Raw genomic sequence first — 26,813 nt, forward strand, 5'->3', positions numbered from 1 at the left:
ACCAATCATAGCACATTACTGTAAATTCATTGTACATAGCTCTTTCTCATTGGTTGCATAAATCTGACTTATTACTTTTTAATTTAGATCTTCATTTCACGTATCAAAGGAATAGAATAGAACGTTAAGTTTCTTAATGCATAGTTGACTCTATGAGGTGAATCGTATCGTAATCGTATTTACTGGTTATTTTAAACATCAAGGGCACATCCCTATCTTGTACCGCTTGCTTGTGTTTTTTTGTCTGTGGAATTTGAGTTGTCAATTTTTGACTGTAGCTTTGTGAGCGTTTCTGGTTTTATCTTTCATGAAGCAGATTTTCGCATAATTTTATTTATTTAATGGTGTAATACATAATGAAAACTTGAAATAACATTAAATTAATCTGTCATTCATGCAGTTTCAGTGTTTCTTGATGTATAACTCTACAGGACCATATAGTTACAACGTGTAATAGAAACTTACAAAATGGCTAGTGAAGATGTGATCGAATTGGGATCTTCTGATGATGAGGCTGAGCCTGTAACTAAAAAGGTAAAAACAATTATCTGAACTCGAATTTAAAGTTGTAATGTTACTAATGTACATTTTCTCTTTTAGATAAGGCCAATGCCAAACGCTATGGTACATATCCCAAGAAAAATACATGGAGTGACCATAAAACCGGCGAAAAAGAGTGTTCCTTGTGTCCCAAAAGAATTGGCTGGTAAAAATGTAACTGTGACCAAAATAGCTAAAGTAAATGTTATACCAAACCCCTATGCATTAAAACACAAAGTAAATGGTAAGCCAAACCAACTAAAACATGTGGCTACAGTGGTATCAAAAAAACCAGTCGCACAAACTGTCCAGAATAAACCCATAAATCCACTCAGTTTAATGAAAAATATAAATTCACAAGTTGTAGTCAATAAAATACCTGCTCCTACAATTCAAAGAAGTCAAGTATTGAAAAATCCGATACGTATTCAAAGTCCACGATCTATCAACAATTTGCCACCTAGTATCACTGTTACTAGAACTACAGGAGTGCCCAAACGGACAGCGCCTTCCTCTGTAACAAGTGCTGGACGAAAGAAGCAGAAGCTAAATAAACCGAAAACAACACAACAAGAGGTTTTGACTGTAGAATTGGACGATGATGATGTGTCTGCAACATCTAGTCCGCAATGGTATCTGAGACCAGAAGAACAAACAAGTATTTTAGAACAGGAAAATAATAAAGAGCCAGAGCCAAAGGCAGCTTCTTCCAACCTTGTAGAAATAACTATTGAAGATAGTCCTGTAAAGCCCCCTCACATTATGAGGACTCATCAAATTGGGGCTGAACTCCCAGTGACAATTGATGATAGTCCGGTCAAAGTTGTGGTGGAGAAAAATACTGCTAGCGGTAGTGATAATGAGGTTACAGTTCAGAATAAAGTGCCACATAGTAAAAAGAAGTTAGAGTACCCTAAAGAATCACAGTCGGCTAATGAACCAATTGAAATAGAAATTCCTGGAGTATCAGTAATAGAACCAACTAAAGAATCTGAATCAAGCAGCAAACCAGATAAACCTTCTGCTAATGTGAATAAACCTATTGTTGAGAATATTATTATTGAAATTGAGGAATCACCACTGAAGGTGGACCATGGTCAAGCCACAAGTACTCCAAAGAAAAATCATAAAAAACCACAGTTGGAAGTACCTGAATCCCTAAAACAACTTAAAGATGATGAACATGAACAAGTTGATGAGTTAAGTGAATTTCATCATGTATATCGAAGCTTTATTAAACTTTGTTTCCAATTAGAGAATTCAGAAGACATGAAAAAGATAGTTGAGAAGAAAATCAAGACATATTACAGACAGGTTCCAAAAGAATACACAGAATCTGAAGAGTTTACGGATATGGTGGCTGGAAAAATATTGTCCATGAAGGCTAGCCCTGAAAAGATGTATTTGTACATAAAAGACATTGTTGATGAATTGAATTTGCAACGAAAGATGGCAAAATCACAAGTGTTGGCTACTATCACTGAAAAGAAAGCAGGTAATTAGTTTTTTGTTTGTATAATCTTAAATATTTATCTAAAGTTGATTACTGTAGAGAGAGGTCAGAAGATTATTATTATTTTGAAGCACTAAGAAGAAATACATCCTATTGCCTAACAAACTTCTTATAATGTTTCAGAAACAGAAAAGTTCTTGTATGGTGAAGAAAGCGAATATGATTTAAAACGTCAGAGACAAATTCGCAAACTTGAGAAAACCCTAAAGAAGCTGCACAGAGCTATACAGAAACTTGAGGAGCAGGAGGTTGATTTCGATGACGATGAAGATTCTGTTTATTTACTTACTGAAAGGTATTCTATTTAATTTTTAAATATAGATGTTAGTTCTGATATTGATTGTAAAAGTTAATTTCACACCAATTAGTTTCAAATAAAATTAACTTATACTTCTAATTAACTGACAGGACATTAACTAATGTTTATTTTTTAAGAATAGTTTGAGTTTGTTGTTTGTTTGTTGGTATTGATAATTTTGTTGAGTTAGAAAACAAACATTGTTTTAGCAGTACAATGTTAAGATGTATTTTGTAAAGAAGGAAAAGTGGGAGCATTTGAAAAAATGACAAATAATTAAATGCACTAGATAAATAAAGTACTGCAATGAATGTTGGTCTGTGTAATAAGAAAATGCCAAATTAAGTATATTTTTCTTAAGACAATTTTGGTAATACATAATTCATGTATTACTTAATTTTAAAATAAGCCATGGCTGAGTTTTTAAAACTTTCGAGTGTATTTATGCTTCTTATGGGCTTCAACTTCAGCTGAATATATTGACTTGCAATTTGTTGATTTTGTCAATATCAAGCTATTTATTTACCTTAAAAAAGAAGGGTTTTCTCAAACTACTAATCTCAGTTAAAATTTAAAGTAAACTATTTTGATTGATATTTTGATTTATGTAGGATATCGGTCTAAAGACAGGTGTACTAGTGTAGGTGGTTAAAACACTGCTTTTAACTTTTTATTTTTGTATGCAGTGATGATGGCAGTTCTTCAAATAAGGATAGTGATAAGCAACTTGAGAAAGATCCTAAAGCTCTATTGAAAAGGTGTGTTGGTGAGATATTCAACCACAATTTTTATCATTGCTTTAATTTCAGTTTCGGTTTTATCCCATACCATGTCAAGAAGACGTAATTTTGGAATGAGGTGTTGCATTGAATATGTATTGCGATGTTATTCTTTTTTATGTTATTTAGCATAAAACATTTCTTTTTATTTATGCTGTATGTTTTCTGTCCAGTAAGCAATATTACTTTCTAGTCTTTGCCCATGATTCCATTTGCGTTATATTAATCTATCCCTATTTTCCATATTCCATTTAGAAATTGTAGCCTGAATACATGTTGGATACAATTTATTTTGCAATTCATTTGGATGTTTTACTATTGTTGAAAGATCAATTGCTTTTGAAATTGACTTTTATAAAACTGTCTTGCATATCAATTATTAAGTTAAGGTACTCTTTCTCTTTTAGTCTTAAGATTTGTGGTTTCTATGTAATTTCTTTATTTATCTAGTGCAGTCTTTGTGATGAAGGAAATCATTTAATTTCGTTACATTACTTGCATTCTTGTTAAGTTTTGTTTTTTATTATTATTATCTGTTAAACTAAGCAAGAGAATAAGAGTCAATTTCTATCTATTTGTTGACTGGTTAATCTAAATCTAAACTGGTAACTCTTATGTTTTATTGACTTTTAGGTATAAAGAGAGAATGGTGCGTGTACACGCAAAATTCTGTCAGCTTACCAATACGAAGATGCCTTCGGAGCCACGAGTGCAAATTGACGCAAGGCCTGGCCAGCCGTCTGGGCCAGCCAAGCGACTTGAGAAGTGGATTAACAAAAAAGTGCCAATCGGGACTCCATTACCTTTCCCAGACTTTCACGATGTGCTACGATGCGTGAGGGAAGCCAATAGCGAAGACAAGTTAGGATGGAACGAAGCTGACATTATGGAAGAAGGTAACAACAAACATATTTCTATAGATAGAGTCTAAACTTTAAAAGTGCGACTCTAACAGAAAATTATAATTACAGCACGAGACTTGTTCACGAGATGCGGAAAGAAATTACAAAGACGAAGACAGGAGAATGAATGGAGGCTAGCTGCATCCAGAATATCGGTTGATATTGATCCAGCCGAGGAAAGTACTGACTTGAAGAAAAAATTGGAGGATAACAGAAAAGTTGCTGCCAAGAAAGAGACTGAAGTTTTTAATAAGTAAGTACCAAAACTTTTGATAAGTAATAGTTAGGATCTTTTTTGAAACTGGGGATAATCATTCTCAATTTTATTTTCAGGTATGCTGATAGACAGAGCCAGCTCAAGTTGGAGGCTGAAGAAATTGGAGATAAGGAAGCTGAAGAATCACCTGTAGATGACGATGATGAAGACGAGCCTAAAGAAGAATCTTTAGAAAACACAGAAAAAAGGAAAGAAAGACTAAAAAGACTTTTGCAAGAGAAATCTAAAAAAGGTGTGTCCGAATCCGAGAAACTTGTAATTGATGGCACAGATAGTCAATCAGGAAATGAACATGCCATGGACCAGAAGTCGGACAAGGCTTCTCATGAAATAAATGACCAAAGTGGGACTCAACCCGAGCAAGAAAAATCTGAAACGCAAATTCAAACAAGTGACAAAACGAATAATATGGACGTGGATATAGAAATCATTCCGGAGAAAGCTACGGATGCATCAGAAAATAAATCAGATAGCAAAAAAGAATCGGTAATTATTCAGGAAGAAATTGCTAATAAAGAACCCGTTTGTCCAGTTAATAATACTAAAACTAAAAATGGTAGTGAAAATACAGCAACAGAAAATCAGAGTGCTGAAAATGATCTGATTACAGATGATGTTGATAAAACACATTTAATTAGTGATGACAGTAACAAACTCGAATCGGACATAGATGAACTACATCTCTTACAAAAACTCCATACTGAAACTGAAGCTAACACTTCAACACAGGACACATCAGACTCTGAATCTCCCATAGCGATTTCAGATACTTTAGAATCAAGTAGTGATAATAAAAAACATACCGCAAGTGACGTTATTAGTATTGAAAACTCTAGCTACTCTGAATCGGAAGTAAATCTAGAATCAATTGATTCAAAAGCTGACAAAGAAACAGATCCCCTTTCTGATAAAGTAATTGCAGAATCTGTAGATGAACATACAGAAATAGAATGTTCTAATACTGGGGTCGAAAAGAAACTGGCAATTACAAATAATGATGAATATAATGAATCAATAGAAGATATTCTTCTTGCATCAACTGACGACGAAGAAGAGAACGATAAAAATGCTAAATTGGTATATGAAGAAGAATGTGTAAATTTAAAAGATGATACTATATCTATAGGCGATACTGTTGTTGTAGGAGTTGATAAACCACAAAGTAGTCCTACAGATGACAATTCATCTGGGAAACAGGACGATGCAAGTTCAGTAGAGAGTGTTGCGTTTGTTTCTACAAAAGAAGATTCACCTGCAGATATTGAAATGAAAGATGTAGAAAATACAGACAGCACTGATAAAGAGAACACAGCACAAGACCAAAATACTGACGCACCTGCAAATGATATTATAAATGCTGAAACCATTGAACCAAAAGAAAGTTCATCTGAAGATACTATTAATCCTACTACGGAAAAATCTGATGACTCTTCCGACTGTCCAAAAAAGTGGCCCGAAGTAATAAATAACGACGATGAATCGCCGAATGCCGAGCATGATACTGTTCAAGTACAGAATGTTGGAAACTCTAATGATGGTAGTGAAGATAAGTTATAGTCTAAGCAATTAGGTGGTTTTAGCTTTGTCAGTGTTTCCAAAAGATATCTGTCAACTAAATGCATTTTGTTTTAGAAATGGTCATAATAAGATTCATTTATTGATGGAAGTCGTTAGGATGTGAGCTACCTAATACATAATATCTCTAATTAAGTAGCTGATAATTTAATCATTTTGCATATAGAGTGTAACAAAAATATTGTACTGTATGGTAAATAACAAAATTCAGGAGCCTCAAAAATCAACCATCACAAGAGTAATGTATGGGTCTGAAACAGATTTTTTTTTTTACTGGTCTTCCAGTCTTTCTTTTCTTAGTAGTTGAAAAGCCAAATCATCATTGGATAGAGGCAGACTAATTGCGCTGCGCGCACGTCTATTTTATGTACCTACTATTGATCAAACATTTTCTCGCTCGAAATTTGAAATATTCAACTTTCAGTACATAATAAAAAGAATTCGTACCTACTGTTATTTTTTTAGTAATCGTGAAGTCTCGGAATTGGACCCACTAACGTTATGGTGAACAGCTAATTTTCGAGGCATAGAAAAATTCAGTGAAATTCGATGAAGGATGGGCAAGGAAAGATGTTATCATTGATGTGCTTGTGTAAATATGAACCAAAGGAAAGTCTGATAAGAATGAAGGATTTTTATACTAAGTAAAATTAATAATATTATAGGTTTTCTGCATTTAATTCCTAGTTTTAAAGTTATAGTGAAATGTGATTGCTTGTTATTATTTGGTAGTGAGGTTTTATGTAATGAATTCTGTGTAAGTTTAGCGATAAGACTTAGCAGATTGCAGGATACCTATAATTTCGTAAACATCGTGCAGTTTATCACAACTTTATATAACGGAATAAATTAATGAATAAATAGTCTTTGAGACGTATATTTTGTATTATTATTACCAATTATTGACGTAAATGATGATACCTTTACTGTGTCGATATCTATTCTAGAACACTAGAGTCTGATGGTCATTGAGCCATATTATAGATCAATGCCGATGGCACAGTGAATTAATCCTTGCATTGAGGACAAGGAGGCAACAAATCTAGTTTAAATTTTGATCGGGTTAATTTTAAAACAATTGGCTCTCGAATTTACTATGATGGATTTAAGACGTTCTTATTTTTAGGGTTCTTGTTTGTAGTATACTACAAAATTCAATAAAAGCTATTATTAAGTCGTCACAACATTTATTTACAATATTTACAAGGGTCCAGTCTTAAGTACATAAGTGTTAAAGCTATCCTTATTTATGTTGGTCGCGTCAAGTAAAGCAGATGGGTCCGGCGTGGAAAGTGAACTGGTGGGCAGCGTCTGCGTATCCTAATGGCTGGAAGTCAGTTATTGGAAGCCTTTCCAATCGCGAGGTCTTGATTTCTAGCACAATTTCGCCGGTGCCCTCCTGTTTGGAAAATAATAACATGTTTAGTTTGATCACATACTCTGCATAGCTTTGACAACACTGTGTAGAGGAAACATTGAAAAATTGGCATCAGATTGGGAATGTAAAATATGACCTACATATTTTGCATGAATGGTTCATTGCTTGTATTTTTCTTCAAGGTAAGAGGTTTAAATATTTTTAACGGACCGTTTTTAGTACCTTGCAATCATCTTTGACCACTTGTGGTTCCCTGAACTCAGCAGAATTAGTTCCAAATAGCTTGATGTTGCTGATCCTGGTTGTGTCAGCTGGGATGTCGGATCTGAATAAAAGAATTACCAAAACATTTATTTGTATATCAAAATACTAATAAGACTTTCATAATCTTCATTACAGACAATAAAATCATCGATATAAAGTGTTATTAAATAGTTTCATTACCGTTGTATTGTTTTAGTACTGACGCAGGTGTAAGTGAAGTTCTGCCTCGCGCCGTTGGACAGCAGCCGCAAGAATCGCAGCTGGATGGCGCCGTAGCCTTCACCGTCGTATGTTATCTGGAACAACGATTGGTAAGTGTTTTGTTTTTTGCCTATATTTTCTAAGATTGTGCAGAATTTCTATTTTAAGCAGCAATTTTTGAGTTGCACATACAAACTTATAGAAAGAGGAAAAGAGTGAAAATCTTTAAAGATCTTGAAGATGTGACAAAACATCCCGGTTTCTGCAGACCTAGCAAAAACGATACAAATCCCAGTCACAAGTCCAGTCCTAAGTTATTATTATTATTACCGCAACCGATAAATAATTTAGTCAGGATTTGCAAAGGAGAGACGTGTTATCAAAGAGTTTCAAGTAGCTTCCAAGCATTCTCTAGAAATTATTGCATTGGACTATCTTATAAAGCCATTGTCTTACCCGATATCCGTTCTGCAGCTGCGAGAACTTGTGTTTGTCCTCAGCCGTGCCAGTTCAGCCTCGTCAGGGTGGATGCATGTGCTGTGACCGCGACAATAGGCATGCACCGTATCCAGTAATATCCTACATGTTGTTAAAGTCATTCTCTTACCCTGTATCCGTTCTGCAGCTGCGAGAACTTATGTTTGTCCTCAGCCGTGTAGAGCGCCAGTTCAGTTTCATCAGGGTGAATGCAGGTGCTGTGGCCGCGGCAATAGGCGCGTACAGGGCGGGATGCGCCGCCGCCGCGCGCGTCTATCCAGTAGTAGCCTAGGAACGGGTATCTATTATGAGCGTATAAAGGGGAATAGTGTTGGGAGAAGGCAGTAGCAAAACATTCCATTCTTCTTCTTCCACCTTGTGCGTTTACACAACTGATATACCCTGTTACTTACTGCTAGGGTTGTGGTCTAAAACGAAGAATGAATGCTCGAACACTCATGAGCCGCATGAGGCGTTTAACTTTGGCTCTATCAGACCGACGACGGTTAAACGTGCCTTACGAAACATGGAATCATAATTATTTCAGACAGTCATGATTCAAGTCTGCGGAACCAAACTCGGAACATAAACTGACTATTGCAACACACGGAAATGGAACTCAGAAGCTCACAACTCGGAGAGATACTGACTTTTTTGTAAGTATAAGACAGCATTAGAGTACAGAGAAAAGCAGAAACACTCGTAAGTACTTAGCTGTTCCCGTAAGTATGAAGGGAGGAATTATTATTCAATTTCAAATTGCATTATTCATACTACGGTTGTATCTTTTCAAAGAAAATTGTATTTTAAAGTCATATTACGTGGATTAGTCCGCACTAGTCGCGTCAAGTATGCTAAATTACTACGTACTAGGTGGAACAGGTATTTGGATCGAGTATTAATAAATACTAGGAATAGGTGCACCTAGTATCAAATTTACCTAGTATAACTCATCTCTAGTGTCCAGTGCCTTACCGTCAGTGAGGTTAACGTGGGTAGTGCGAAGGTCGCGGCACGTGAGCGCGGGGTTGGCCCTCGACCCTCGCGGCCTGCGCGCAGCGTCCAACGCCGCTCGTGCCGTCACGATCTCCGCTAGAACCTCGCTTGCCCACTCTGTTTCTTCGTCTGAAAGACAAGAACATTGGAATCATGAGTTTCTAATCTACGTGATGTGTGATTGCGTGCGCTTCTTGTTTTTGAATTATTAGGATTCACCTTTAGTTCTTAAAACTCTTGTTGGTTTCTATTTTTTGCGATTTGAGAAACAATAAATTATATTGTGGGTGGAGCTTGAAACCTAAATTTTATTGGTCCGGTTTTTATCATGAACTGAAATTATTACGTGTCTAATCTTTTACCGGACCAGCGCCTGAAAAGATTACTACTCACCATCATCAAGGTTATCATCAGTGGTAGTTTCAGCCGACTCCATATTGACGCTTCGCCTCCTTCGTCTATACGAAGCGAATAACTCCGCTGGTATTTGTGGTGCCGGCGCCGCTGGTCCCGGGGGTCCGGGAGTCCCAGGCGGGCCTGGCAGGCCTGGCCTTCCTTCAGGACCTGTATTGCCTTTAGGCCCGAGCGGGCCCTCTGGTCCGGGAGTACCGGTTGGTCCCGTATCACCTTTCGGCCCTGGAGGTCCAATTGGGCCCTGCGAAATTCAGATTTGGTGAGATTCATAGCTTTTTTGTGCAATAGCTAATAATTTTCTGTTCTATATTACTCAAATCGTCACATTGTAACATGCAAACATGCATGTTTATTATGTTTTTTGTCTTACCATGTCTCCTTTAGCACCTGGCGGCCCAGCGGGTCCAGGTAGCCCTTGCTTGCCCATTTCACCCTGGTCCCCTTTTAATCCCATCGCCCCAGTATCGCCGATGTGACCCTTAGGTCCTCTGTTGCCTTTTTCACCTCTTGGCCCTTGAGCGCCTGGCAAACCGATTTTCCCTGGTGGTCCTTCGATTCCGACCTGCCCTGGAGCTCCAACGTCACCCTATGAATGTAGAAAGTAATTTTATCTCAACGTAATCCAGTATTATATCATGCCATTCCAACATCCCGGAGTGCTGATGCAGTTTTTGACCTAAAGTTATTAGTTGATAACCTTTTCATTTGATTACATTTTATGAATCTTACCGTGGGTCCAGGGGGGCCTCGAACGCCACGTTGTCCAACTTCTCCTGGTGGTCCAGTAGGACCTGCAGGGCCGGGTTCTCCCTGTGCCCCTTTTGGTCCTAGATCACCCTTCTCGCCAGGTATGCCGGGGCTTCCTTGTAAGCCAGCTGGGCCTTCAGAACCCTACGATTGTAATGATAAAGTGACATATTAATTAAAGGGCGTGATCTAAAGGATATTTTTTGTTACATGTGCTTTGCAAAATATAATTTATATTTTGTTTTTCTTACCGGAGTTCCTGGCATTCCTATCTCGCCTGGCTTACCAGCCAGACCTATAGGGCCGGCTGGTCCTGGAGGCCCGGTGCTGCCTTCCGGGCCGTCTGCACCCGGTTCACCCTTGATTCCCTGAAGTCCAGGCTCGCCTCGCTCGCCAGGAAAGCCTGCTGGCCCTGTATCTCCTTTGGGGCCTTCTGGCCCTGGTGGTCCTTTGGCTCCTGTTTCTCCTTGTATCCCTGGTGGGCCATCTTCTCCCTTCGGACCTGCTGGACCTCTTGGCCCCTAAAATATACAAATATCAGTTAGGTATTTGACTTACACAATGCTGATGACATTCGATTGGAAAACTAAATAAAGCTTTTGAATTATCAATAAAATGTATAAGCTGAAACAGTATAATTATGTTATTTTGTGGGCAAAAAGGTACTTACTAATTTCCCTTCAGGGCCTTGAGGTCCAGGTGGGCCAGCTGCGCCGGGGCTCCCAACCTCTCCGTGCTGGCCTTCTGCACCCCGTGGCCCAGGCTCACCAGGCACTCCTTTCGGCCCGCGTCTTCCCGGTGGACCGGTTAAACCGATTGGTCCAGAAGGTCCTATAATTAAAAAAACGAAGTCGATTTAAAGATGCGTGGTAATTATGACATGAGCTAAGCAGTTCTTATCTATGGAATGTAACGTGCCAACACAATAATAATTGTGGGTTGTAACATTTTACCGATTGGTCCAGTGTCTCCAGTATCGCCTTTGAATCCTTGCTGTCCCTTTTCACCAGGTGGTCCAGTTTGTCCTTGCTGTCCGGGAAGGCCCCGTGGGCCGTCTGCCCCTTGTGGCCCTGGAGGCCCAAGATCACCCGGTGGGCCCTTATCGCCCGGCAAGCCCACTGATCCAGATTCACCACGGAGCCCTTGGATGCCGGGTGAACCAGGTGGACCCTATTGTATGTGAAATTACTCTTTAGAGTTATTATACTAAAGTGGCAATAGACTTGTCTGTAGAAATACTTAATGGAACTTGCTGTATCTTATGGAAAGATGAAACTTTCAGTGTTTTTCATCATTAGCTGTAATTTCAGTATACTTACCGGTTCACCAGAAGCCCCTTTAAAGCCCTTTTCGCCAGGCGGTCCAGCTTCTCCCTTATCGCCGTCTTCGCCAGGAGTCCCTACTGGTCCAGGCGCGCCTGATAGTCCTCTTGGGCCCGGCAGTCCATCTCGGCCGATTGGTCCTTAAATAAGTGGCTTATTTGAATGGATCGGTATTTACATTTGTCTATCTACATTATAAAGAAATATTTGCTTCGTACTTACTTTTTAATGTAAACAATTATTATGGTCTCAAAGAAATTTAAAAAGATAGGCAGTATGTGCATGACAGTTTAATTTAGTCTTCGTACCTATTGGTCCCGGTTCACCAACTTCTCCTTTTTGGCCACCGGGGCCTGGTGACCCTCGTGGTCCTTCACGTCCCTGCGGTCCTTGAGGCCCTTCGTTCCCAGTCTCACCAGGTTCCCCTTTGTCACCTCTTACGCCAGGTGGACCTGGCAAACCCATGTCTCCTTTTGTTCCGGGTGCACCCTGAATTAGGTATTATTATTTTTAAATAACTAGCCCTAAATAATGAATTATACATTGAATGAAATATATCATTTTCTTTTAAAGCAACATACTATTGGTCCAGGTAATCCAGCTTCTCCGAGGTGTCCTGATGGGCCTGGAGACCCAGCAGGGCCAGGTTTTCCTTCCGGCCCGGGTGGGCCAGGTGGTCCCTCTTTGCCCATTTCCCCTGGAGCGCCAACATCACCAGGAGTTCCCGGGATACCAGGCGATCCTGGTGGGCCTGCCGGGCCTGCGTCGCCAATAGGTCCTTGTGGTCCCACGGGCCCTGATGGCCCAGTCAATCCAGATGCTCCAGGTTCACCCTGTAAGTAAATAATAGTATAGGGCACTTACATAGGCACAGAGATTTAACTAAAATATCATTTTTGGGTCTAATTATTAGTAGTTATACCGTTGGTCCTCGCTCTCCAGGTGGTCCAGGCATGCCTGGTTTCCCATCAGGCCCTGGTGGACCGACTGCCCCGGGAAATCCACGAACGCCTTCTAAACCCTGTGGTCCTCTTTCTCCTATAGAGCCTGGAGGGCCAGGCTGACCTGTGTCTCCTTTAGGACCTGGTGGCCCATCAGACCCTCTACGGCCTCGTGGTCCTCGGTATCCCTAAAAGTTAAATCGTTATTAATTGCTACTACATTCGGAAAAAGATATTTCATATTAAATGTTATTTTAATATTTACTTACTCTTGGCCCCGTTTCACCTCGATCTCCAGGTGTACCAGTTAAGCCCTGCACAGATTTATTAAATGTTTAGATTGTATAAAACAACGTCAGATACTTATTTGATTAACGGGTATTTCCAATTACCATAACTCCTTTGGTGCCCCTTCTTCCACGCCTCCCTGAAGCTCCTTTGTCTCCCTTTTCACCTTGACTGCCTGGATACCCTTGTGGTCCTTGAGGCCCTGTGGCACCTTTTTCGCCTGATAGACCGATCGGTCCAGTTTCTCCTCTTGGTCCTTCTGTTCCCTGTATGAAAACAATGATTATGTAGATATAAAACAAAAGTAAGTAAGTTTAGTATAACGGAAATTTTGAGCAACTTGTTTACCTTTTGACCTTCTGGACCTTCAACACCGGGTGGGCCAGGTTCTCCTGGTAAACCTCGATCACCTTTTGGCCCTATTTCTCCCTTTTCTCCTTCGATACCTAAAAGTAAGTTTTAAAAGAAAATGATTTCCGATTCAGTGATTTTCATAGTATATTATAAATCATGATCAAATAATATTACCTCTTATTCCTTTATCCCCCTTGTCCCCTGGCAAACCACGGGGCCCATCATCGCCTTTCAATCCACGTGGGCCAGGAAAGCCAACCATTCCCTATAAAATATTTCGTTATTTGGTTACACCATGAATTATTATAATTGAAATGAATACCCATTTTATTTTAATAAATATTAATTTATTACTTGTGGTCCCTGAGGTCCTATATCTCCCGGTGATCCTTGTTGGCCTGGATTTCCTGGTGTTCCTGGAGAACCTTCTGGGCCGGGTAGTCCTGAAATGCCTGGTTTTCCTTGCGGACCCTAAACAAAAAACATTTTATCGTAATATTAATTAACTTATTTTGTTTATTAGCAAACAGGTAGAAAAATGCTAGTTCACCTGTATTCCTGGAGATCCTATAGGTCCTTGAGGGCCTGGCGAACCAGATGGGCCCATTGTCCCTGGCTGGCCTTGCGGACCAGGCGGTCCAGGTTGTCCTGAAGCTCCCTTTGCACCCTGTTGTCCTTCAATGCCTGGTATTCCCGGATAACCAATTAATCCAGGGTAGCCTCTTGGTCCCATAAAACCTCTTGGTCCCTATTAATAAATTGTACATTTGTTTAATTATGTCTTCTGAGTGGTATAACGGCTTTTGGCCTTTATTTTGTAAGCGTTGGTTAGATAAAACTTACTAGTTCACCAGTGATACCTGGTGGTCCAGGTGGTCCGTCATCTCCAGGGGGCCCATCTTGCCCTGGTAACCCTGATTCGCCCTGAAGGCCTGGAGTTCCTCTTTCGCCTTTATCACCAGGCATGCCTGGTAGTCCTGGGTACCCTTGTTCCCCCTTAGGCCCTGTAGCCCCGGGGGATCCCCGTTCACCGTCTCTACCAGCGTGCCCTCGTCTTCCTAAACGACCAGGCGGACCTGCGATACCTCTAGGACCTGGTGGACCCTGGTATGAAGAAAACAGGTTTTAATTACACATTAAAAATCACAGAATTTAAAGTATTAGTATATGGTAGGCAGTACTTACTGGTTCACCCTGTTCCCCTTGTTCTCCTTTAGGTCCTTCTGGTCCAATTTCACCTTCCGGTCCAACAGGGCCAGTCAGTCCCATTGGCCCTTCGGCACCACGCATTGCAGCCTAAAAATATAAGTTAAGAGCAAATAGTAAGAAACAGGAAAAATAATTCAAAGTTATTAGTACCTAGCTAAAAATCTATTGGCCGATGACCGTAAAATACTTCTAGAATGTCTTTATACTTATGGTCGTAAACCAAATCACTCAAAGAACGAAAATTCTTCAAGCGTATTTTGAAATTGTGTCTTTTAATACCATAACTCCTTAGTACTTAAAGAAACGTGACAAAACTTTTCGCCTTAAAATTGTTAAAGTCGGATATTTTTGAGGCGAAGCTTAAAAATCTATTAAGTTGAACAAACTTTGCGCCGAAAGCGTTCCAAAGTGGCTTTACTGTAAAGAAAAACTGATGTAGGTAGACCTCGTAAAGAAGGAAAAATAAGAAATGGAATGTTTCACCGCCGATAAGTTGAAATTAATGTAAGGAGTTTGTACTTGCCATGTGTTGGGATAACATTTGACGAAGCGCCTCTGCTTGAGCGTCTGGACCTTTTTCGTTGCCAGATTGGTGCAGCTAGAGAAACAAAAGAGTTTTTACATGAGCATGATACATATTGTAACACACGGCCACACTGTTAACTATCCATTTCCGTTTTTGCTCTCGCTCTTATCAAATGGTGATTCTTTGCGATAGAACGAGACGACATGACAGGCAATGGATAGTTTACACTGTTGCCGATGGTACCTATGCCTACATATTTCAATCATATACCTACTTGTTTTTGATTTGAAATAGATTAAAATATTGCTTAAATGCTACAATTTTACGTGTAGTTCAAAATAATTTGGAACTGCGATAGTAGGTAAATGGAAACTAATATGCTGATTTACTCAAACAGAGAGTACAAAATAATTTCACTAGGCAAACAAAGATAGAGCTTCATTTACATACAGAACATGACAGATAGTTTCAGCATCAATGTTAATTGGTTGTGTTTGTTTGCAAGATAGCTAATTTCTATCTCAGACTATGCAATAGTTTCGTTGATTTTCTTCAATAATTTTACAACAGAAAACTTACCGGAACTACGAATACGTGTCCAGGTGCGCCCGGAAAGCCTTGCTGTCCTTCTGCACCATGTTTTCCCGGTTCGCCCTTAGGGCCCCGGGGGCCTTGCGGGCCCGGCGGGCCAGGGTACCCGCGCGGCCCCATGTAGGTCCCCGCGCTGCCATAGTCGTAGTACGTCTCGGAAGAATCGTAGCTGATTGAACCGTTACCCTGTTTATTAGAAGGAAGTGATTTATGAAATCATTTTTGGGAATAATAGATGAAAATTTATAGCTTTTGAGGAAATTAACTAAACTAAAGTTATTTTACGCCGCGCCGTCGCACCGCTCGCCTATTGTGGTGTAGGTACCCAATCGTAATACGCATATGCTTATCTACCAGGAGGGGTTAACAGGAACTAATAAAAAAACTTATAAATGTGGGTAGTATGAGTGATTTTAAATTAATGTATTCTAAAAAGTTTTCCCTTAAAAAGAAAACGTTTTTCTAGTAGCTAGGTTAACCTTTTACTAAAGAACTGGGTCAGTCAGCTTTGCAGAGTTCAATGTTAGGACCTTATCATGGTGGCTTTGACGGCGTACACAGTCACCAGCATATCAGACTAGTGTGTTGAAAAATAGCACATATCACAACTGCAAGAGATACGAAAATTGCTTATCTTACCGTTTCCGGCGGGTGAGTGAGCCAGTCGTCGTCCTCGGTGGTCGTCATCGGCGTGTACGACTCGGTCGTCACGACCGTTGTCGCTTCCGAATCGTCGTCGTCTCCTCGCTTGAGCTGTAATCGCATCCGGTATTGGTGTAAAAAGATATTACGTAATGTGTGCATTTAGTATGGACTTTATCAGAAAACTTTTGTAAAAGCAACGAATCATTTGATTTGACTTCCAAAGCTAAACGAGAAGAAATCGGTAAAATACTTGGTTTTCCTTTTTTCCTTGTGAATTTTGTTTGACCAACAGCATCAGAGTGACATTGTATTATCTAGCAGCATTAGGTTTCGTTGTTTTGAAGCTCAGTTTTCTTATAAGTAGACGTAGAGTCTGTCGTAGGTATTTATTTTGTTGAAAGTTTCGCTTTCACGTTTTACTTAGGAAGAATAAATTCCTCTATACAAAGAAGCCTAAGTACCCATAATGTGAACTAAATATACAAATATTTGAAGTAAGCCGAACCAAATACCTAAATAATTCCCTCTTATAACATTAGTACCTATTTCATGGAATCCTTAACGCGAACGAATTGATGTCAATGCTGATAAATATCCCATTTCTGTTACCATACGTACGAGTAATAAGATTGGACTAGTGGATACGTTTATAAAAGTCCCGAGATTTAAAGATTTATAGGCGTAATAAATAAAATACTTACTCGTATCTGCTGGGATCTTTGTATTTGTGTAGTCAAATTCAATCTATATTCTAAGTAACAAGACGATGGACGTCTGAAGATAATCTCTACTTATTTTAGTTGGCATTCAATTAGCTTATTCGAGTCATTCATTCAAGGTCATCGGTATTCAATATTAATTTCAATACTATTATAAGTACTGTATTATTACCGAATCCTTATTGACGCAAACTTTACTACTGCCATTTATTAACGTGACGTATCAAAATGGAATATTAAATTAATCAAAATGCCTTACAGGCACAGAAACTATGGCTTTGAACGTTTTCATTCAACAGTAATTATCTACGTCTACACTAGTGTGCGGTTAAATTCTATTAGTGGTAATTAGGTAGGATAATATTAAGAATAGATTTCTAAAGATTGCCTCCGACCACGTAGTCACACACAATGTAAGCAGGGTACTTTTCTATACTAAGCAAGTTTAAAAGATCTTGCAAATAAGAATTTTATATAATTTTCCTTCAACTTACTCTTGGTGTAGTGTTGTCCAATATTTCAGCTGTTGCAAAAGTAATAGGAGGCACTGTAGGCAGAACCTCGTACTCATTTGAAAAGCTGCCAAATATGCTGTTCTCGTCTAAAAAACAAAAAGGAAGAATACAGAAGTGCCTTTAAACGGAAATTCTAAAAGTTTACTGCGTTCAAAACTTACCAGAATCAGTCATAGCTGGGTAAGAACCAGTAACACCGACGTACTGAACGTAGTTAGGTACTGGCGAATCGGGCCGTTCTGTGGTCAAATCTCTACTAGCACTATCCCAGTGGTTTTCCGACCGATTTCTGTCTGGAAAGAACCTTCTTCTTCCAATGTGATCATATCTACTGTTGTCGCTCTCTCCAGTGCTTAGGGTATTGAGATTTGGAGCTTGTGTTTGAGGTTCAAGGTGTATTTTCGGTTCCAGCTCTTTGTCTACGATATTGTAGAACGTATTTTCCTGTCTAAATCCACTTATGTAACCTGATCCGCAGTCAGGAGCAATGGTGGTGCACATTTCGTATGCGGTGTCGGGTTTGGTTGAGATCTGCAGTATTTCGATATCTCCCTGTAGACAAACCATGTTTCATTTTAAATGTTTTTCTATGTGCCATGAAAATAAATGCTGTGTTTTATATAGTGGATACTTCAGAACTTACTTCATCTAAAGATGTTTCGGTTTATAGTTAATCGCTTCCATCTTGATTCCATCAAGAAGAAATAAAATGTGGAACTTCTAACAAGCATAACTTGACCTTACTCAATCTTTGATCCGGGGATAACGCTTAGACGACTATTATAGCGCAAAAGTGTTCGTCCCTCCTTTGACATGTTGTGAAACGAAATTAGAAGCTTCTACCAGTTGTGCAGACTTCAAAGCGATTCTTCGAAGGATTCCGAGTCCCTCTACTTTGTAAACTGCTGGCTAATGGGCGTCAACGAAAATATTTTTATAAGAAAGACGTATCCCGTAACTGTCGTCGAGTTACAGAACAGTATTTAGTAGAAAAGACAGAAGTAGGACTATAAAAAATACCAAAGGAACACCCGCTGATATTTCATTCGGCTAAAATAATGATCTGAATCTTCAACTACTAGTCTTCTATGTAGATAGTTAAGATATTTACGTACTCCCTAATTATTTACTAATAACATAATAGTTAAATTCCAAGGTTGGGTTGCACCATCTTACGTTAACTTTAACAAACGTCAAAAATTTGTCAAACTCAATACAAAAAGCACCGGTTATCGTCAAAGTTACGGATAAAGTTAGGTGGTGCAAAACTGCATAGTTCTTGTTACACATTTCTCTAAAAATAACCGCGTCTACCTAGAGACTAGAACTAAAATAAAATTATCATAAATATAAAATCTTGAATTTGTAAATTAGATTAACGCCGAGAACACTTGTGAGCAATTTACTGTAATGGAGAACGAAATTTTTTTGGCTTTGACGTTAAATGAAAATTCTTTACATTACGAAATCAAGGTGAAACTTGGGATTATACTCCTAAATAGAAATAATAATAAATCGTAATATCAAAAAAATATTTTGGCCTATTGAAAAAAATGAGTGAATCGATGCTCAATGTTAAAATAATAATTGTGATATATTTTGTAGGCTTCCGTATTGATGACGAAATGCCAATTGACTGAACGAACACTTAATGTGCCTCTCCTATCTTACTGTCAGTAAACAACTGTATCTATCTAATTTATAAACTGCTATAAGAACGCGTGTATAGAAAATTTTAAGAATGTGTACCTATTATTAAAACCTCTTCGAAAGCGACAATATCCCAATGGTGTCAGTTTCGGGTCAGGACTCTACCATAAGTAGTACGCGACGTCGTGGGACTTACAGTAAGACGAAGAGCGATGTAATGGGAATGCAAGCTACGTCATGTCTATTGAGCAGGGATGTTATGGATATCCGTAAGGATATCCGAAATATAAAAATATCCGTAACCGTAACCATAACCGATTCAAAGGTTTCGGATAGTTTCGGATGTAGGCAGAGTCAAGCAAGTCCCTACGCTGATTTAATGATTGCATTTTCAAGTACATCAGTATTTTCCCATAAGATAAAAGCTTTTTTATAAGACCAAAAGAAGGTGACAGATGCCAAAGAAATCTCTTCTGTGCCCATTCTATTCGTAAGGCATGAACTGTGTTGGACAACTATTGGAATTTGCATTCTTAGCTCAGATATCCGTAACCGTAACGGAAGCCAGTATAATATTATTTCAATATCCGTAACCGTACCTATCCATAACCGAAGCTACATATTCGTAACATCCCTATAGTATTGAGGAGCGACATTATGGGAAGCGACGTTCAGGGAATAATTCGTACCTCGAACCTCGCCGTGCCACTGGATTATTGTGGTGAACTCGTAACACAATCATATTTCGCTTACCACGAGGGGTTAACAGGACTTACAAATTACTTATATTCTCTTTAAGAATACTGCGGGCATAAGTTCTAAAGAAACTCTTCTTATATACCTCATAGAACTGGTCCGCGGTGAATTGCTTGCCCACGACGAGGGTCCCAGCCAAGTTGAAGCTGCTGCCAGGCTTGCGGTCGAGCCGCAGGGTCTCCATGATGTTGCAGTCTACCAACAGGGTCGCCGAGTCGCCTTTGATGCTGAGCGCTAGACGATGCCATCTGTAGGAGGTATGTTTCATCTCAATCTCACTATTAGGACGTCCTGTTTTTTGCAGGATTCCGTTTATTAGTATACGTGTTTTAATATTAACGTTTGCACAAATATCCCTTTTGATGTGTCCCGCAAAAAACCGATCCGTTTGAATTTATAGGAATTCGAAATTTGTGTGTTCACGCGAGAGACAGTCCAGTTTTTTATGATAATAAGGCTTCACTTACTGATTTTTTATTTAACTTACTCTTGACATTTTCTTTCTACTACTAATCAAATTACATTATTTTATCTTTTTTGTATAGGTACAATAAACAATAGAGCATCGTGAGAATATCAAAACAATTTTTATAATGGCCAGTTACAATAGTTTATGCAGGTTTTAGTCATTTTGAAAAAGAACACTGTAAGAAAAACAAAAGGAACTTTTTTAAAAGTGGCCAGTTGCAATAAATTATGGAGGTTTTATTCTTAAACGAGTAGAATCAGTGGAACTATCTTGATGAAGATCGTTTTGCAAAGCGTTCTCCTAAAACCACGTGACGTTGTTAGATGGGACAGGCCCAGGTGCTTCGAATTTTTCGATTAAACCCGTATTGTTCTCGAAGGGTCTGCGCGCCCGTCAAAATCAGGTATAGGGCTTATAGCGTATTCACACTGAATGTACGAGCGGGCACGAGACAGCAAAATTTGAAACTTTAATTGGAACAATACGTGATAAAAAGTGAATTACGAGCGAGCCAGAGCGTATAGCATTGATGTGGTTTAGAAGTTTAGACTGAATCAAAGTACAAAATAAACTCCAAAAATACGGTTTATGGTTTAAGATGGTTAAAATACTTATACTTATTTAAAACGGAAAAAGGTGATCTATCTTATACACATACTCGTAGTACATAGTATGTAGGTATGTTGCAACCAACATTATACAAACAGTGGAAAATGCAGCCACGCTTTCAAAGTGGATCGAGCCTTAGTAGTGCAGCCGAAGTGTGGATATCTCAATTATTGGCGAGAGGGAGAGCTCCAATTTCAATATTTTTAGAAGCAGCATTTTAGTTTCGTGATTCTCATACATCTCAACAAACAATTAATTCTTGATTATTTCAGTTCATAGGGAGTTCATAATGCAAGGAAAACAAAAGAGCACCTTTTTTCAGCAGTGGGCCTTCTAACCTAATGCCTTCAAGGCGGTTAACGGAAGCGTAAAGAGGCAAAGATTCGTCGTGCGTGGTAAGAAAGTTATTCACCCGATCCCGAGGTCGTGGATTCAACTCTAGGAGTTGGGACACGCAAACAGAAAAGTCACCTTTAATTGTTTCCTTTGCTGAAGACTCTGCAGACCTGAATCAACCTGATTTCTCGAAAAAAAGACCCAGTGTTTCAAGGAGTAAATTATGGGCCGATAGTCATATTGAGAAACGTACCTAATAAAAATGTTGACATCAGGATTACGAGCATATCTACGCGCTAGTATTTAAGCTCGATTCACACATATCAGTGAAGCCACAGTTCCATCACAGTGTCCGCTCAGTTCAGTATCAGTGCTACAGTGTTGCGTCAGTGAAACATTTTGAATATTTTAAAATGTCAGAGAGCTGTTTCAATATTCTTATTCAGAAACTATGAAGTAAGTTATTTTGTTTTTGATGCCGCGGCGGCATCCGTGATCCTACAAAAATATCGTCGTCAACGAATACGTTTGTGATTGCCGGTGTCGGCACTGACACTGAGAGCACTGTGTCACTGACACTGACAAGTGGGGATGCGTTCATAGAAACTGCGTGAAATAATATTTCGCACTGTGCCGGTACTGAGCCTGAACTGTGACTTCACTGATATGTGTGCCTTTATTCTGAATCCACACTAAGTGTTCCTCTAATTAGTACTTAGACTGAAATGGTAAAGACAATAGGGTGATGATGTAAAGCAAAAGTGTTTTTTTATGATCTGAAATAAATCTTTGGACAAATCTAAATCTTTGGACAATTTCACACAGCGCCAGCTAGCCCCAAAGTAAGCAACTCAATGCTTGTGTTATGGGTGCTAGCTTAACGGATATACTACTTATATATACTTTTTTTTTATTAAATACATAAATATTATACATATTTACACCCAGACCCGTCACAGAAATTAAAATTCATCATTTCAATTTCTGCCCGGCCGGGAATCGAACCCGGGACCTCTCGGCATAGTAGTCCGTTCTGAACCACTACACCAAACGGCCGAAATGGTAGTAAATATGATGTGGTTTACCTCCCATCAGCAACATTGGCGCGGTATGTCAGCAGCTCATTATCCTGAGGGTCTCCGTTGGTGTCCTCATAGTAGAGCTCGACCATCTCGCCCACTACTAGTTGAAGCTGCTCGTCCCCCGCGTCCGAGTATAGCACGAAGAGAGGACGTTGGGATTTGGCTGCGACATGTAAAAAATAGAAGATTAAACTTTCAGCTATAGGCAGAAACTGCGTTAAGCGGGCCCTGGCGCGGTTTCATACAAAGTGCTCCGTCGCGGGCACCCGCGCGGGGACTTTCGTATGAAACCGCGCCCGGGCCCGCTTAACGCAGTTTCGGGCCTTAAGGGACACATCCGAGTAGGTACTATAGCATGAAGAGAGGATTGGGATTTAGCTGCGACATGAAAGCAACAAGGTAATCATCCAGTTATCGGAATCGAATGTTGAGAACTTGAGATCTTTCACTCCTAATTGTTAGCGATCCAACTACGCTAGTCCCGTACGTAACTGTATTTTCAACAGTTGTAGTTAGTTTTTAAGTTTTAATAGATAATAAGTGAATTAAATAAAAAAATATTAATAATATTACAATACGAACGAACATCTATTAAAACTAGCTCATAAATTACTCCTTTGTTGTAATTATACTTCTAGTTTGTCTAAATTACAGTAGATGCAAAACGAAATTAGAGTGAAGGCATTCAAACCACACGACCTATTTAACTGCGCACGTCTTAATTAATTTCAATTGCTAAAGTTTAAAGCAGTTCAGTCTAGTTCGAATGTAACAATAAAATCTACGTTGAATGCCTTAGATGTGTAATTAAACTTTGCTTATTCGTAAAAGAACATTAATTTAGTTAAATGTAATGTTTGCGAAGTTGATGAAAAGTTTTTCATTTCATTCTTAAAACGAGCCAAAATATTTGTTTACTGTTTATGTTAGGGTACGAGGACCCACGTCTGTCTATTTCCAGTATCAAAAATATTAAAAAGAAACAATATCATTACGTAATATGCTTTTTTCAGCCCAGGAGTCGTATTTTTAGAAACATGGAATTGAAATGAGCGTACCTATTAATAAAACTAATTGCTTTTGGAATTGGTATACGTCTCTGTGCTAGAGTAAAAAAATAAGCTAAGATATTTTAACTCCTCTTTTGTGCAGTCGACAGTTTGTTTCAAAACCAAATAAAAAATAAATAAAAAAAGTCTTTATTTACTCACACAGACATTGAAAAATATTTGCATGTTTACACCGTTTAATTATTTAATACAATATCAGTGTGAGTCTATGCAAGGTATCGAATACCTGTTTGTAATGTGTTCTTGCAAAATATTACCAAACATAATTAGTTATAATCATAAGGTGCAACTTCAATATTTCACTTTTAACTGTTGCTCGTACTTACTTAATGTAGAGTCAATTATTACGAGAACTTAACCTAAAAACATAAGCGAAACGTGCACTCTTATTGAATCTAAGTAATATTGACAATGTATTAGCACTAAATACTTCCAATAAAAAGCTCAAGTGCCCTGCATAGTGCGCTCAAGAAACGGCTGTTAACAAAATTAATGCCAAGTCCTTTCTTTGACTTGGACTAATGGATGGCACGTTCCAGTTATTAATGAGCCCTAATTAGGGAAGATCGACTCATCTGCTCCTTATTAGCGTTGAGAAAGTAATTACGCTATTAAAATACGATACCACCAATTTAAATAATATTGACGTACGTGAAGCTAAGCTCCCGTTTTATTTATTTTTGATTATGTAAATCAACACGGAGCGCCACAAAATACTGACAAGATTCACATTCAATTACAAATTGAGTTTGGGCTGGAATTGAAGTACATACTCATACACCTATATTGGTACATTAGGCTGTATGTATAGGTATTGTTCCATCTTTTCATCCTAATGTGTTACAAGTTTTGTTTTACCTGAATTAGAATGACTAGAAGAAGACCATTTTTTTATTGTGTCCTTTTCTTCTGATTTACAGAAAATGATCGATTTCGCATTCGAACTTATACGAATATGCCTACGTCTGGTTCCTTCAGTCAGATTTAAGAAAATAGTTGCAAATCCTCACCTGACAATCGCACTACGGCTAACACAGAGAAGTCTTCAGGAAAGGTGTTGTAGAACATGCCAGCGGCATCCTGGTGCAGCGTGGCGTTCTCGTCGAGCCGGTATGCCGAGAGCTGGTCTTCGGGCAGGGTCGGCGACTGGCACCGACCTGGTATGCGGGCCACGCCATCGGGCAGTTGCTCTTCTTTTAGGGTTGATAGGATGTCGAAGATGTCTGCCTCATCTGGGCCCCAGAAAAAAAATAATTTTGAGGCATTATTTCAGTTTCATTTCCAAGAAAGTGTGATTTTTAAATCCTCAAACCACGCTATAGAATCAAGTTAGAAACACTTTGCTTTTAAAAAATTGCGACTCTACCTGTAAATAGAACGTATTAATACTTTGATCACGCTTCATACGCCAATAAGTACTTTACGAGGGTAGGCACATCTACAATATCCTCCGTGGATTACATTCCCCGCGTTCAACGTGTGTTCGCGATATTTAATTCATATGGCATTCGATAGCCCCAAATTGATGTTCAACAACGTCTAAAACGTGCAGGTGTTTTCCTAAATATGCGTGGTCATGCACGAAAAACAAAAATAAAGATGTTCAAATTAAGAGACATTTACTCACCGTCCGCGTTTCCCGCGTTGAGGAGGCAGAACAATAAAAGGAGTAAACGTCCCCTCGTCTCAAGAGCCATAGCGGCCCGGGTAAATACGTCGGAGGGGTGTGTACATTAGATCCATCCCGGAGGGCGCGTTTTCGGGACTACAGGCTATAGCCTACAGACTGGTCTGTGCGGTATTGTCCCTCCCATGGCGGGAATGTGAGCTCCTCGGCCGAGGCCGCCGCGATACTGAACGCCGAAGACGGGCCTCTAACTCATCACTTCGCATCTAAATGTTTAACGCATTGGTGTCAAAATAATGAAGATCAATGAACGGCCAGTACACAATTGAGGACATTGGTGAATATAGATAAATGTACTTAATTGCGAAATGTTTTCAGTTTTAGTGTGATTTATCGGTTCAGGGGCAGTTATTAAATTTTAATACCATAAACCATAAGGTACAATTCAACAAACAATGAAAAAACACACTTCTAATAAACTGACCTGACTCTACATTTAAAGAGGTTTTATTTTCTTACCAAAAGATACGCATAACTCGAAAAAGCAAATGGTTCGTATAAAGATTTTGCAACGATACTGTTATTGCTTAGATTTGCCAGAGATTTGTTCGCGACAAGGGCTTTAACTAGCTGCTGAGTGTACGAAAACTCCCGCGTCACGTGACATTTCACTCATCTCCCGCGGAAAGTGGAACGTGAGGATAATATGTCAATGTTTGTTTCAGGTGCCTCAGCAAAGGTTGGCGACGCCTGGCGCTGACGTCGGGCATGTTAAATTATTAATGATCGCTGATTTAAATTAACAGATTAACAGTCCATATAATTTCTAGGTTACTTATAATGTCACGGATACACTAGGGGACAAATGTTTCGTGCAACTCAGATTGTACGTATTGCAGCAACGTATTTAAACTACCCCGAACTGTCACGGTACATGTTTGACTCACTGCGGCCAACATTGTAGGGAACATTAAGTAGTTGTCAGCGGAATGTTCCGGAACATGTTGCTCCATTAGTTTCCTAGTGTGTCTGTGGCTTAATTCACTCTCGACTCTATTGTTTTACTACTGGGCGGTTAGATACAAAACTCCTGCTTTCGATTCTCACGCGGTATACGCAAATTCAGACGCTCATAATGTCGAACACGTTTCCTTAACGTTAATAGACATCATCCCATTATAATTAACCTTTAAGGAAATTATCTCATTAGAGTACACTTAAAATAATTAATTTCATAAAAAAATATCATAACTTGGCCAGCCAGTAGGCCACTCGTAAGTACGATGACTTACTCGTATTATAAATATGATACATACTGTCGGGGGCATCGAATTCGTGTGCCTACCTTGTTACTTTCCTGTGACATCTGTCTGATACAGACTCTTTAATTTGGTGTCAGTACCTATATTTATTTTAATAATATCTAAAGTGTATGGGTCTATTTGATCTTCATATCACAAAACTATGATCAAAACTTGATTTCAGTCTCAGCCATAGGATCTGCCCTGTGATTGGTCTAAAAAGTCTAAATACTTATTAAAATTCAACCAAAAATAATTTGCCCCAACTACGCTTGAAATTGAATCGATCTTTGAACTTTGTTTTCTAGTACACACCTTTATTTTTCTCAGACGTCATGATACAAAAAAGGTAATTCATACTAAATAAAACAGCATGAACATTTATTATAATAAGTAAGTATGCAGATGTGAATCAGTTTCCTCAAATTTCGTTTGTTTCTAA

The 26,813-nt window shown here is 38.9% G+C and overlaps 2 protein-coding genes across 4 annotated transcripts; one reads left to right on the top strand and one right to left on the bottom strand.

Annotated features, from left to right (window-relative positions):
• The first annotated feature begins 253 nt into the window (after nt 1-253).
• LOC135080976 (daxx-like protein) lies at nt 254-6,761 on the top strand. 2 transcript variants are annotated; one of them, XM_063975700.1, is made up of 7 exons: nt 254-534; nt 601-2,035; nt 2,177-2,348; nt 3,038-3,109; nt 3,764-4,026; nt 4,102-4,285; nt 4,366-6,761. In XM_063975700.1, exons 1-7 carry the CDS (start codon nt 469-471, stop codon nt 5,864-5,866), a joined length of 3,693 nt encoding a protein of 1,230 aa, XP_063831770.1. In that variant the 5' UTR covers nt 254-468; the 3' UTR covers nt 5,867-6,761. The 2 variants fall into 2 exon arrangements, with proteins under 2 accessions (XP_063831770.1, XP_063831772.1); XM_063975702.1 differs by lacking the exon at nt 3,038-3,109.
• A 290-nt stretch (nt 6,762-7,051) lies between these two features.
• LOC135080993 (collagen alpha-1(I) chain-like) lies at nt 7,052-25,323 on the bottom strand. 2 transcript variants are annotated; one of them, XM_063975725.1, is made up of 32 exons: nt 25,071-25,323; nt 24,454-24,675; nt 22,377-22,536; nt 19,963-20,125; nt 17,633-18,023; nt 17,451-17,557; nt 16,232-16,345; nt 15,581-15,778; nt 14,999-15,073; nt 14,452-14,562; nt 14,110-14,370; nt 13,817-14,014; nt 13,621-13,737; nt 13,441-13,531; nt 13,261-13,358; nt 13,017-13,178; nt 12,894-12,938; nt 12,606-12,812; nt 12,265-12,516; nt 11,992-12,172; nt 11,681-11,823; nt 11,315-11,531; nt 11,032-11,192; nt 10,613-10,882; nt 10,344-10,505; nt 9,985-10,200; nt 9,594-9,855; nt 9,180-9,296; nt 8,335-8,492; nt 7,707-7,822; nt 7,485-7,587; nt 7,052-7,283 (listed from the first exon to the last, which is right to left on the bottom strand). In XM_063975725.1, the coding sequence occupies exons 1-32, from the start codon at nt 25,138-25,140 to the stop codon at nt 7,146-7,148; spliced, it is 5,286 nt and encodes a 1,761-aa protein (XP_063831795.1). In that variant the 5' UTR covers nt 25,141-25,323; the 3' UTR covers nt 7,052-7,145. The 2 variants fall into 2 exon arrangements, with proteins under 2 accessions (XP_063831795.1, XP_063831790.1); XM_063975720.1 differs by having other exon boundaries at nt 9,180-9,329.
• Between the last annotated feature and the right edge of the window lie 1,490 nt (nt 25,324-26,813).

The sequence above is a fragment of the Ostrinia nubilalis genome, chromosome 2 (genome assembly GCF_963855985.1).
Source record: "Ostrinia nubilalis chromosome 2, ilOstNubi1.1, whole genome shotgun sequence".
Lineage (NCBI taxonomy): Eukaryota > Metazoa > Arthropoda > Insecta > Lepidoptera > Crambidae > Ostrinia > Ostrinia nubilalis.

Excerpts from the sequence above, each read along its gene's own strand:
- LOC135080976 (XM_063975700.1), top strand. The coding sequence starts at position 469 with ATGGCTAGTGAAGATGTGATCGAATTGGGATCTTCTGATGATGAGGCT. Across the intron at positions 4,027-4,101 it reads AGCTGACATTATGGAAGAAG|CACGAGACTTGTTCACGAGA; the intron begins GTAACAACAAAC and ends TTATAATTACAG. Across the intron at positions 4,286-4,365 it reads GAGACTGAAGTTTTTAATAA|GTATGCTGATAGACAGAGCC; the intron begins GTAAGTACCAAA and ends TTTTATTTTCAG.
- LOC135080993 (XM_063975720.1), bottom strand. The coding sequence starts at position 25,140 with ATGGCTCTTGAGACGAGGGGACGTTTACTCCTTTTATTGTTCTGCCTC. Across the intron at positions 14,015-14,109 it reads CAGGTATCACTGGTGAACTA|GGACCAAGAGGTTTTATGGG; the intron begins GTAAGTTTTATC and ends ATTTATTAATAG. Across the intron at positions 9,330-9,593 it reads TGATGATAACCTTGATGATG|ACGAAGAAACAGAGTGGGCA; the intron begins GTGAGTAGTAAT and ends CTTGTCTTTCAG.